The sequence below is a fragment of the Ranitomeya variabilis genome, chromosome 5 (assembly GCF_051348905.1).
Source record: "Ranitomeya variabilis isolate aRanVar5 chromosome 5, aRanVar5.hap1, whole genome shotgun sequence".
NCBI lineage: Eukaryota > Metazoa > Chordata > Amphibia > Anura > Dendrobatidae > Ranitomeya > Ranitomeya variabilis.
Genome location: NC_135236.1, coordinates 289,591,762 through 289,605,494, shown reverse-complemented (window position 1 = coordinate 289,605,494; position 13,733 = coordinate 289,591,762). Strand labels below are relative to the sequence as shown.

Sequence of the window (13,733 nt, the reverse complement as noted above, 5' to 3'; positions counted from 1 at the left end):
CAACATTCAGTAGGAATCCGTGGTAGATTGGTGCACTTTACAAGACCAGACACTGCTCAGCAAATATCTGCGCTAACTAGTATATGAATGAAAATTGTTGCAACAAGGCCATAGTGAAGATGACATGTCTGTGTCCAGGTGCAGTCATGTACCGGCCATGGGCAATGTTTATGTGACAAAAGCCTATTTTCAAGACATGTCTAAACCTGAATGTGTCAGAAACACATTTATTGCACCTTGTCCTTGGATGTATTTCCCACAAAATGCATGTCACATGGCTGAAATCTTGCAGAGAATTGAGGACTTTATAAGGGAATAATAAGTAATTGAGTCAGCTAAGGGCACTAGTGGTTTGGTAGATGAAGATGAGAACGCCTCTGTAGCATAGTCAAGAGCTTTGTGACTGTTTCAGGCCATTCTACAAAACCGGTAACCAGTGTAGTGATAAGTAGGTAGTATAACTAGTGTAGTGACAGGTAGGTAGTATAACCAGGATAGTGGTAGGTAGGTAGGTAGTATAACCAGGGTAGTGGGAGATAGATATCATAACCAGGTGGGCCATTTATATGGATACACCTAAATAAAATGGGAATGGTTGGTGATATCAACTTCCTGTTTGTGGCACATTAGTATATGGGAGAGGGAAAACTTTTCAAGATGGGTGGTGACCATGGCGGCCATTTATTTTTTCCAATGGGAAGAGGGTCACGTGACACATCAAACTTATTGAGAATTTCACAAGAAAAATAATGGTGTGCTTGGTTTTAACGTAACTTTATTCTTTCATTGGTTATTTACAAGTTTATGACCACTTATAAAATGTGTTCAAAGTGCTGCCCATTGTGTTGGATTGTCAATGGAACCCTCTTCTCCCACTCTTGACACACTGATAACACCGCAGAAGAAATGCTAGCACAGGCTTCCAGTATCCGTTGTTTCAGATGCTGCACATCTCGTATCTTCACAGCATAGACAATTGTGTAAACTTATGTATACCCCTCCTCCCATGTAAAGCGCCATGGAATAAATGGCGCTATAACAATAAATAATAATAATAATAAATAAACTGAGGGTCCTGTTCCAATTTTTGTTTTGCCCATTCTGTAAATTCAGCGTGCCGATCTGGGTCATCCTCGTTGAGATGCTGCAGCAGCTGGATTTTGTAAGGGTGCTATTTGTGAGTATCTAATATCCGCCGAAGGGATGTTCGACTGATGCCACTCTCCAGTGACATTGCAGCGAGTGCTACACTGTGGGCTCTTGATGACTGAAGCTAGAACAGCCACTGATGTTTATTTATCAGTGACAGTTTTCTTGTGTCCACATTTTGGCAATCCACCACTGAACCTGTTTCCCAAAATTTGGCAAGCAGTTTGCTATCTGTAGCATGGGAGATGGGTGGTCTCGTATGGTGTCTTGCATTGAAATGGCTGTAAACAAAGAGAAACTTGTAAATAACTCATGAAAGAATAAAGATTAAACGTTAAAACCAAGCACAACATTGTTTTTCTTGTGAAATTCTCAATAAGTTTGATGTGTGACATGACTCTTCCAATTGAAAAAAATAAAGTTGGATCCAAAATGGCCGACTTCAAAAAGGTCACCATGGTCACCACCCGTCTTGAAAAGTTTTCACCCTCCCACATACTAATGTGCCCCAAACAGGAAGTTCACCAACCATTCCCATTTTCTTTAGGTGTATCCATATAAATCACCCACCCTATAGTGGTAGGTGGTATAACCAGTGTAGTGGTTGATAGGTAGTATGACCAGTGTAGTGATAGGTAGGTAGTATAACCAGCATAGTGATAGGTAGGTACTCTATAACCATTGCAGTGGTAGGTAGTATAACCAGTGTAGTGGTAGGTAGATAGCATAACCAGTGTAGTGGTAGGTAGGTAGTATAACCAGCGTAGTGGTAGGTAGTATAACCAATGCAGTGATAGGTAGGTACTATAACCATTGCAGTGGTAGGTAGGTAGCATAACCAGTGTAGTGGTAGGTAGGTAGTATAACCTGTGTATTGGTAGGTAGGTAGTATAACTAGTGTAGTGATAGGTAGGTAGTATAACCAGTGTAGTGGTAGGTAGGTAGTATAACCTGTGGATTGGTAGGTAGGTAGTATAACTAGTGTAGTGGTAGGTAGTATAACCAGTGTAGTGGTAGGTAGGTAGTATAACCTGTGTATTGGTAGGTAGGTAGTATAACTAGTGTAGTGAATAGGTAGGTAGTATAACCAATGCAGTGATAGGTAGGTACTATAACCATTGCAGTGGTAGGTAGGTAGCATAACCAGTGTAGTGGTAGGTAGGTAGTATAACCTGTGTATTGGTAGGTAGGTAGTATAACTAGTGTAGTGAATAGGTAGGTAGTATAACCATTGCAGTGATAGGTAGTATAACCAGCGCTGTGGTAGGTAGGTAGTATAATCAGGTAGTAATAGGTATGCAGTATAATCAGCGCAGTGATAGGTAGGTAATATAACCAGTGTAGTGGTAGGTAGGTAGTATTGAAATAGAATAAGTGGCTCCAGTTCCAGGAATAAAATGTAGAAACTTTATTAGTACGTGTTAAAACGCTGCTGAATCATGACCGGCATGGTCGGTAGAGGAGAGTAACCAACACCCGACTGGACGCATTTCGAGCACGATCGTGCTCTTAGTCCTCAGTGTGCTGATGAGAACACAGGTTGCAATAAAAACGTTCACAGCAGGTGAATGCAATTAAAATAAACATGTGATGTGACTAAATCATGAATTAACACAACAAAGTGAACAAATAAAACTGTGCAGCAATTCAGTTGACAGATATAATCATATGGAACATGCAGATTTGAAAAAACTAAAGAGATCTAAGAAAAACCGCAAAATTAATTAATAGTGGAGCATAATTTCTCTCCTAAGGTTTAACCCTGAAGGGGCTCTGGTATTAAGAGCTGAAATATATATATATATTTTTTTGTGAGGTAGGTAGTATAACAAGTGTAGTGGTAGGTAGTATAACCAGTGTAGTGGTAGATAGGTAGTATAACCTGTGTATTGGTAGGTAGGTAGTATAACAAGTGTAGTGGTAGGTAGGTAGTATAACCAGTGTAGTGGTAGATAGGTAGTATAACTAGTGTAGTGATAGGTAGGTAGTATAACCAACGCAGTGATAGGTAGGTAGCAAGGTAGCATAACCAGCACAGTAGTAGGTAGATAGGTAGTATAACTAGTGTAGTGGTTAGGCACAAGGATGATGTCCAATGGTATTATATAAAGATACCTAGTAAATCAATATTTATATATAAGAAACAAATACTCAATTAAATACCATAGGGTCACCTCATGTAGAAATTAAGTGGAAACCACTTATACACTAAAAGTAATAATCTGTGCGCCAAACAGGATAAGGCCAAAAACCACCAAGACAGGGAATGTGTAATAAAGGGTATATTTTTATTACTTTATTAACAATACTATGGCAATACAATATTCTTAAAAAACTGTGAACGTATCAAGATAAGCCTAGAATATACTAAACAATATACAGGGGTTGGACAAAATAATGGAAACACCTAATGTTTTGGCATCATAATCTTCGAACATGTGATAAACATGCAAACCGTGACATATGGTAATGTTTTGTAGTTGATTATTTGTGTACCAGAAAGTGCCAAAATGCTTGGCGTGTCAAGAGGTACTGTCTCCAAAGTAATGACTGCGTTTGAAAGAGAAGGAAAAACGTCCGCAGCAAAGCACAGGTCCGGCCGAAAGTCAAAGTCGACCGAGAGAGACTGTTGGACTCTAAAGCGAATTGTGAGAGAGGATCGCAAGACCACGGCTCTGAAAATCACTGCTGAGCTCAATGAACACCTACAGAACCCAGTTTCCACGAAAACTGTTCGTTGGGAGCTGCACAAATCTGGATTCCATGGAAGAGCTGCAATTAGGAAACCGCTGCTCTCAATGACAAATGTTTCCAAGCGTTTAGAGTGGTGTAGAAACCTCCAGAATTGGTCCCTCGAGCAGTGGAAACATGTGATATTCTCAGACGAATTATCGTTTACCCTATTTCCGACCTCTGGCCGATTGTACGTTTGGTGACAGCCGAATGAAGGATTCCATCCAGACTGCCTTCTCCCAACCGTAAAACATGGCGGAGGTTCTGTGATGATCTGGGGTTCTATTTCGTGTAGATCCGCCGGGCCAATGATATCCCTTCATGGAAGAATTAACAGCCGAGATTATTTAGGCATTTTGGGCGACCAAGTGCATCCAATGGTTCAAGCACTGTTCCCGGAGGTGAACGCCATCTTTCAGGATGATAATGCACCAATTCATACAGATAGAATCGTTAAAGCATGGCACGAGGATTATTCTAATGAAGTTGAGCATCTCATCTGGCCCCCACAATCCCCAGACCTCAACATTGAGCATTTATGGTCGATTTTAGAGATTCAAGTTAGACGTTGATTTCCGCCTCCATCGTCGCTCAAAGAACTGGAGGGTGTTTTAACTGCAGAATGGGCTAAAATTCCTTTGGAAACAATTCACACCTTGTATGAATCCATACCTCGGAGAATTGAGGCTGTAATCGCCGCAAAAGGTGGACCTACACCATATTAAACTAACTTTTGTTGATGTTTCCAGGTGTTTCCATTATTTTGTCCAACCCCTGTATATAGTTAACATTTTTGTATATATAGAAACAAAGACCAGTATTGCAGATTAGGTAACAGAATTAAAAATAATATTTTTATATATATGATATTTCCACTAGGAATTAAAGGCACCACTCATAAAAAAAATAAAGAGTAATAAATAAGTAAAAAATTTAAAATATTTTGTTTAAAAAGAAAAAATTCCTTATATACAGTAAAGAGCAAAAGTTTGGACACACCTTCTCATTTATAGATTTTTCTGTATTTTCATGACTGAAAATTGTAAATTCACACTGAAGGCATCAAAACTATGAATTAACACGTGTGGAATTATATACTTAACAAAAAAGTGTGAAAAAACTGAAAAAATATGTCTTATATTCTAGGTTCTTCAAAGTAGCCACCTTTTGCTTTGATGACTGCTTTGCACACTCTTGACATTCTCTTGATGAGCTTCAAGAGGTAGTCACCGGGAATGGTTTTCAATTCACAGGTGTGCCATGTCAGGTTTAATAAGTGGGATTTCTTGCCTTATAAATGGGGTTGGGACCATCAGTTGCGTTGTGCAGAAGTCTGGTGGATACCTAGCTGATAGTCCGACTGAATACACTGATAGAATTTGTATTATGGCAAGAAAAAAGCAGCTAAGTAAAGAAAAAAGAGTGGCCATTATTACTTTAAGAAATGAAGGTCAGTCAGTCCGAAAATTGGGAAAACTTTGAAAGTGTCCCCAAGTGCAGTGGCAAAAACCATCAAGCGCTACAAAGAAACTGGCTCACATGAGGACCGCCCCAGGAAAGGAAGACCAAGAGTCACCTCTGCTTCTGAGGATAAGTTTATCCGAGTCACCAGCCTCAGAAATCGCAGGTTAACAGCAGCTCAGATTAGAGACCAGGTCAATGCCACACAGAATTCTAGCAGCAGACACATCTCTACAACAACTGTTAAGAGGAGACTTTGTGCAGCCGGCCTTCATGGTAAAATACCTGCTAGGAAACCACTGCTAAGGACAGGCAACAAGCAGAAGAGACTTGTTTGGGCTAAAGAACACAAGGAATGGACATTAGACCAGTGGAAATCTGTGCTTTGGTCTGATGAGTCCAAATTTGAGATCTTTGGTTCCAACTACCTTGTCTGTGCGACGCAGAAAAGATGAACGGATGGACTCTACATGCCTAGTTCCCACCGTGAAGCATGGAGGAGGAGGTGTGATGGTGCTTTGCTGGTGACACTGTTGGGGATTTATTCAAAATTGAAGGCATACTGATCCAGCATGGCTACCACAGCATCTTGCAGCGGCATGCTATTCCATCCGGTTTGCGTTTAGTTGGACCATCATTTATTTTTCAACAGGACAATAACCCCAAACACACCTCCGGGCTGTGTAAGGGCTATTTGAGCAAGAAGGAGAGTGATGGGGTGCTACACCAGATGACCTGGCCTCCACAGTCACCAGACCTGAACTCAATCGACATGTTTTGGGGTGAGCTGGACCACAGAGTGAAGGCAAAAGGGCCAACAAGTGCTAAGCATCTCTGGGAACTCCTTCAAGATTGTTGGAAGACCATTCCTGGTGACTACCTCTTGAAGCTCATCAAGAGAATGCCAAGAGTGTGCAAAGTAGTCGTCAAAGCAAAAGGTGGCTACTTTGAAGAACCTAGACATATGACATATTTTCAGTTGTTTCACACTTTTTTGTTAAGTATATAATTCCACATGTGTTAATTCATAGTTTTGATGCCTTTAGTGTGAATGTACAATTTTCTTAGTCATGAAAATACAGAAAAATCTTTAAATAAGAAGGTGTGTCCAAACTTTTGGTCTGTACTGTATATTGTTTAGTATATTCTAGGCTTATCTTGATACATACAAAGTTTTTTAAGATTATTGTATTGTCGTAGTATTGTTAATAAAATAATAAAAATATACCCTTTATTACACATTCCCTGTCTTTGTGGTTTTTGGCCTTATACTGTTTGGCTCACAGATTATTACTTTTAGTGTAGTGATAGGTAGGTAGTATAGCCAGCGCAGTGATAGGTAGGTAGCATAACCAGTGTAGTGGTAGGTAGGTAGTTTAACCAGTGTAGTGGTAGGTAGGGTTGTATAACCAGTGTAGTGATAGGTAGTTAGTATAACCAGCGCAGTGATAGGTAGTATAACCAACGTAATTATAGGTAGGTACTATAACCATCGCAGTGGTAGGTAGTATAACCAGTGTAGTGGTAGGTAGTATAACCATCGCAGTGATAGGTAGGTAGTATAGCCAGTGTAGTGGTAGGTAGGTAGTATAACCAGTGTAATGATAGGTAGGTTAATCAGTGTAGTGGTAGGTAGCATAACCAGTGTAGTGGTAGGTAGTATAACCAGTGTAGTGGTAGATAGGTAGTATAAGTAGTGTAGTGATAGGTAGGTAGTATAACCAGCGCAGTGATAGGTAGGTAGTATAACCAGCTATGTTGTAGGTAGGTAGTATAATCAGGTAGTGATAGGTATGTAGTATAACCAGCGCAGTGATAGGTAGGTAGGTTTACCAGTGTAGTGGTAGGTAGTATAACCAGTGTAGTGGTAGGTAGTATAACCAGTGTAGTGGTAGGTAGGCAGTATAACCAGTGTAGTGGTAAGTAGCATAGCCAGTGTAGTGGTAGGTAGGTAGTATAACCAGTGTAGTGATTGGTAGTATAACCAGCACAGTGGTAGTTAGGTAGTTTAACCAGTGTAGTGGTAGGTAGGTAGTATAACCAGCGCAGTGATTAATAGTATAACCAGCGCAGTGGTGGGTAGGTAGTTTAACCAGTGTAGTGGTAGGTAGGTAGTATAACCAGCGCAGTGATTGTTAGTATAACCAGCGCAGTGGTAGGTAGTTTAACCAGTGTAGTGGTAGGTAGTATAACCAGCGCAGTGCTAGGTAGGTAGTATAACCAGTGTAGTGGTAGGTAGGTAGTATAACCAGTGTAGTGGTAGGTAGGCAGTATAACCAGTGTAGTGGTAGGTAGTATAACCAGTGTAGTGGTAGGTAGGTAGTATAACCAGCGCAGTGATTGTTAGTATAACCAGCGCAGTGGTAGGTAGGTAGTATAACTAGTGCAGTGGTAGGTAGGTAGTATAACCAGTGTAGTGGTAGGTAGGTAGTATAACCAGTGTAGTGGTAGGTAGGCAGTATAACCAGTGTAGTGGTAGGTAGGTAGTATAACCAGTGTAGTGGTAGGTAGGTAGTATAACCCGTGTAGTGGTAGGTAGGTAGTATAACCAGTGTAGTGATTGGTATTATAACCAGCACAGTGGTAGGTAGGTAGTTTAACCAGTGTAGTGATTGGTATTATAACCAGCACAGTGGTAGGTAGGTAGTATAACCAGTGCAGTGATTGTTAGTATAACCAGCACAGTGGTGGGTAGGTAGTTTAACCAGTGTAGTGGTAGGTAGGTAGTATAACCAGCGCAGTGATTGTTAGTATAACCAGCGCAGTGGTAGGTAGGTAGTTTAACCAGTGTAGTGGTAGGTAGGTAGTATAACCAGTGTAGTGGTAGGTAGGTAGTATAACCAGTGTAGTGGTAGGTAGTATAACCAGTGTAGTGGTAGGTAGGTAGTATAACCAGCGCAGTGATTGATAGTATAACCAGCGCAGTGGTAGGTAGGTAGTTTAACCAGTGTAGTGGTAGGTAGGTAGTATAACCAGCATAGTGGTAGGTACTTAGTATAACCAGTGTGGTGGTAGGTAGGTAGTATAACCAGCACAGTGGTAGGTAGGTAGTATAACCAGTGTAGTGGTAGGTAGGTAGTATAACCAGTGTAGTGGTAGGTAGGCAGTATAACCAGTGTAGTGATAGGTAGGTAGTATAACCAGTGTAGTGGTAGGTAGGTAGTATAACCAGCGCAGTGGTAGGTAGGTAGCATAGCCAGTGTAGTGGTAGGTAGTATAACCAGTGTAGTGGTAGGTAGTAAAACCAGTGTACTTACGGATCAGCCTGACTGCTACCCCTTTTTGATGGGTTAAATTGGAGCCAGTCTGTTCAGTGGAATGCCAATTATCTGTCAGCTATAGGAATCATGGCAAGAAGTGATCAAAACCTGGATTATTTTTTTTAGCCGTGTCAGTGGTGAGTGATGGATATAAGGGATGGTTTTAGGTGCAGATGGTAGGAATTGCAGTGTATTGATTGTCAGCATGTTGTCTAAGAATCAAGATGATGATACAGAAGGAGATGGAGTGTCACCTCTGGCAGATAAATCTAGAAGATACAAAAGGGGTCATTTACTAAAGAACGTAAGACAGAAATCAGTGCAAATGTGTACAGAGCCTAAAATAGCTGTTATTCTCACTCATCATCATTAACATTCAGCTTGGCTAAATGTGCCTGCTTTCTTCACCCCTTCATGACATATACATCGCAAATCAGAAGAGGGTTTATGGAGCGGGCTCCCATGCTGTGTGTTACAGACAAGACCTGCCTCTAACAATCGTGGGTGCACCTGAGCTCCGCAAGCAATTATTAACCTGCGATATGCCGCTGTCAATCTCACAGCGACGTATAGCATGATCTCGCATTCAATGCACCCATCGCCGTGCCCATGACGTGATAGGTTGCTATGACAGCCAGAGGTCTATTGAAGACCTCCATGCTTGTCATTAGAATTCCTTTGAAATCCTGCAGACCTTGATTTCTGCTATATACTGTGATGCTGTGGCATCACTGCATATAGCACAAGCGATCACATGACCGCAGCATTGAGTCCTCTAAAGGAACTTTTAATAACAGTGAAAAGTTAAAAAAAAAAAAACACAAGTAGCAAGCATAATGGAAGTGGATGACCAACTTGAGCATTTTTCCGGAGAACAGAAAAATTCTCCCTTTTTCCCCTCTTTTTCTGTCTCTCCCTCCCTTTTTCTCCCTCCCTTTTTCTCCCTCTCCCTCTTTTTCCCTCTCTCTTTCTCCCTCCCTCTTTTTCACTCCCTTTCTCCCCCCTTATTTCTCCCTCCTTCTTTCTCCCCCTTCTTTCTCCCCTCCTTATTTCTCTCCAATTCTTTCTCCCCTCCTCTTTCCCTCCCCCTGTTTCTTCACCCTCTTCGCTTCCCTCTTCCTTTCTCTACCACCTCGATGCTCAATTGAGTATCGAGCTGTACAGAGTTCGCTCGCCCATCACTAATGTTGACCTATTCTGAGGTTAGATCATCAATGCTAAAACCTGACAACATGTGGGAAATGACATTTACAAGGCCTGTTGTTAGTGCAGCTTTAGAGAGAAGTAAAGAAAAACTGTTTTCCCTACAAACTTAGAATATAGAGAAGATGCAAAATAGAACATGAGTGTTGGCTGTAATATGCCTTTAATCTTATCCTTAAAATAGGAAAGAAGTTTTTAGGAACTGAGATTAACAGTGGAAGCTTTTACTACAGGGCCTTAAAAACTTTAAATGCTTTATTGGGACTGTGATATAAATAATGTTAAAGGCCGTAGTCACACTAGCGTGTAGCATCCGATGCCATATGCTAATGACTCTCAGCTTAAACTCTGCTGCGAGCATGAGCCGAGTGTCAGTGCTCTGTGCTCTGATCCACTCACATGTGAGAATCGGAGCACAGCTGTGGAGGAGACGGAGAAAGTAATTTCGCTGTCTCCTCCATTGCCGGCGTTTGTGGGAATTGCACTGCACTCGGGAGACAACCACAGACTCATATGGGTGTGTGTAATCCGATTCTTGCAGCTGTTCGCAGCATGCTGCCATTGTTTTCTCATGACAAATCACCATGAGAAAATAATTGCAGATGTGCACTTCCCCATACAATAACACTGGTCAACGTGCAATCCTATTTTTTATCCGATTACACTAGTCCAATGTATTCACTCGTGTGAGCGAGCCCAAAGGGGTATTCTCAAGGTCTTATTTTCAAGAGCGGAGAGGTACGCACCTAAAGATTGACAGTTTAGGCTGGTGGCATGGCTGAGCCACTGGCCAGAACTGCCACTCTCTGAGACTGCCAGAATGGAAGCTTTGCCTCTTCAGCATCGGAAAAGCGATACGACCAGCTTCAGAGTGGTTTTTACAAGCCTTAAAGCTATAAACTTGCATAAGTGCGTTCCTTCCCGACAAAACTGGCCTCCGAAGTAGTTTGTAACTTTGCCACTAGGACACTATAGAATTAATAATCTCTTCATTCTTGGGAACAGAGATGCAAATTTTACCCATTCAGTAGGATGAGACAGCAAAACCTGTACTGAAATTAAATATATTTGTTTGCCATTAATGAAAGACACTTCCTCCACTGGCTCTCAGCAGACATAGGCCATCTTGGCAAGTTTTAGGTTTGCCATATACAGTGCCATAGAGGTAGATTGTAGAGGGCAATACAATGAACATTTTAGTGTATGGTCATAGTGACTACAAGCCTTGGCAGCATGAAAACAACTGTTCTGTACAGCTGAGCTTGATAATGAAAAAAACACAAAACTTGGATGAGGTGTTGTTATCTGAGAATGCTCGTGTGCTGACCGCGTGTCTTCGGCGCACTCGAATAATATGTTTGAGTCTTCACAGCTGCATATTTTGTGTTGTTCGACAGCCATAATATATACACGGATTGCCTGTTTGTTAGGCAATCCCTCCATGTGTTGCGGCAGTCAAACAGCCGTGAGACATGCAGCCACAGGGGCTCCAACATATTATTCGAGTGCGCCGAAGATACGCAGTCAGCACACGAGCATTCTCAGATAACAACATCTCGTTCCGATCACGTTCGCTCTTCACTAGTTATTAAACCTTTTCTTGTTATTTTTAGTTGTCCATTTTCTTTTGCATTCGGTTAGGCTTCTAAATTGTTGTGGAGTATGTGGAACCAGAACTTCATTTCTGCTTAGCATTTTTAATCCTTCTAGAGGTGTCGGTAAAGGTTGCAGTCAGAGCAAGTTAAGCTCCTGTTTGCTGCAATCTTGCCCAAAACATTTCTATTACAAGTTCTCTATAATAGGGAGGTCTCTGAAAAGTTCATGGAGGAAACGTCTGCACACCTATGTGTATCGTGCCGGGCTGAGAGGCATTTGACATTTCGTGTGCGACCCACAGGTCAGCCTTTCATGAGAGTTTTCGTTCTCAGTGCTGGGAATTAACAAAGTGTACTGTAAAGGCATCAATCACAAGCTTTATTTTCCAGGTGATCTTTGAGAAACTCCATGCAGGTAAATTAAAATCTGACTTGACGACATGTCTGAGGATATAGAAAATGTGACCTACGGCACTGTGTCCTTAAAAGCGTCGAGAAATGAAAATTTTCCTTAAGCTCTACAGCACTATCTGACCCTAATACTGCTACAAAAAAAGTCCTTTATTTGCTGCTCACACAAGATGTATAACATTTATTCATAATGTTTTTCATTTCAAAAATGACATTTGAAAGATAACTCGATAAGTCGAGAATATGAGATGAATTAAGAAGATGGAAACATATTTTTGTGGGGTTTTTTTTATTCTTCAGAGTTCACTGCTTCCATTATCTTATTCCCTTGGCCAAGCAAGGAAACTATGCAATTGTAGCAAACGTGGAAAGCATGGATTATGACCCTCTTATTGTGAGACTGAACAAGGACATAAGTGGAATAGAAGAGGCGATGGGTGCTAGTCTCCAGCAGCACAAGTTCCAGTACATCTTTGAAGGTATAATATAAATGTGTTGTTGTTTTTGTTTCATTTAGTTATCTGTTTAGTAAATTAAATAAGACCTTTTAACATACATAAAGACAGATTTAGACAGACTGGATTGACAAACGCCCACCAATAACTGATTCTTGGCCCCACTGTTCAGCTACATGCCAAGATAACCTGACCCTAGTACACAAATTAACTTTTTTTCTGTGTAATATTAATCTGGCTAGCTTGTGTAATGAATGATGAGATAACTTTTTCTGCAAATTGTGAATCCAAGTGTAAAGGCGCTGCTTATTAGCACTCCTTCACAGGGGCCTACCGGAGGATTCTCCTGGCTCCCGTGGGCCAGTCCAAACCTGGATGTAGACGTGAAGTGAAAAGAAAGTTTACTTATTTAGCTTTCTTAGAATCTGTGTACCATAGTTATAAGTTAGACCCTGTTAATATTAGGTGGTATCTCTTGATATCACTCAACTATAGCAGCTTTATACTAGACCAACACAAGAATCTTATGGGTTGCCGTTACCTAAAATTCTTATTTTCTTGATGATAAATTAGTTGCTGGTACTGTAATTTTCAGTAATTGTATTCCTGCTATAATACAATCATCTCTTCTAGTGATGAGCGAGTATACTCGTGGCTCGGGTTTTCCTGAGCACGCTCTGGTGGTCTCCGAGTATTTGTAACTGCACAGAGATTTAGTTTTCCTTGCCGCAGCTGCAAGATTTGCGGCTGCTAGATAGCTTAATTACATGTGGGGATTCGCTAGCAACCAGGCAACCCCCACATGTACTCAGGCTGGCTAATAGCTGTAAATCATGCAGCTGTGTCAACAAAAACTAAATCTCTGAGCAGTCACAAATACTCGAAGACCACCCGAGCGTGCTCCGGAAAACCCGAGCAACAAGTATACTTGCTCATCACTAATCTCTTCATGCACAAATTTCCTGCTCAGTTCGTGTACTATACAACACAGTCAATCTGAACAGAGCTGCAGTGTAAAACATTTACTGAGGACAGAGCAGAGCTATTGATTATGATGGAGAAAAGCTACATAATATAAGATTAAAGGGAATCGGTCAGTATGATCAACCCTCCTAAACTGTCTATATTGGCATGCAGGTCATAGGAAGCTGAATAAAGTGATACCTTGATATCTGCGATCTGATATCTTAAAAAAAACATGTTTTTCTTAAAATGTAAATGAGCTGTTATGGTCTATGGGTGAGACACTGATCTCCCCATGCATCTACTTCCTGAGCTTAATTTAATTGAAAGGGTGAGTTATCAATGTGAAATATGTAGATCTGGAGCAATGTCTGTCAGTCACATGTCTCACACTGGTAACTCCCCTTTCATTTAAAATAAGCTCTGGAGGCAGATTTTTGAGGAGAATTGAAAAATGTGCCTGTAGAGACTTTTTAAGAGGCAATCCCACTAACATTACTTTT

At 41.0% G+C, this 13,733-nt stretch overlaps 1 protein-coding gene across 1 annotated transcript in view; it reads left to right on the top strand.

Moving 5' to 3' along the window:
* EXOC4 (exocyst complex component 4) overlaps window positions 1-13,733 on the top strand; it is a 605,068-nt gene that overhangs the window by 516,374 nt on the left and 74,961 nt on the right. The window contains exon 16 of the mRNA XM_077264444.1: window positions 12,113-12,291. Coding sequence (XP_077120559.1) covers window positions 12,113-12,291 — 179 coding nt within the window. The remainder of the gene's footprint in view (window positions 1-12,112; window positions 12,292-13,733) is intronic.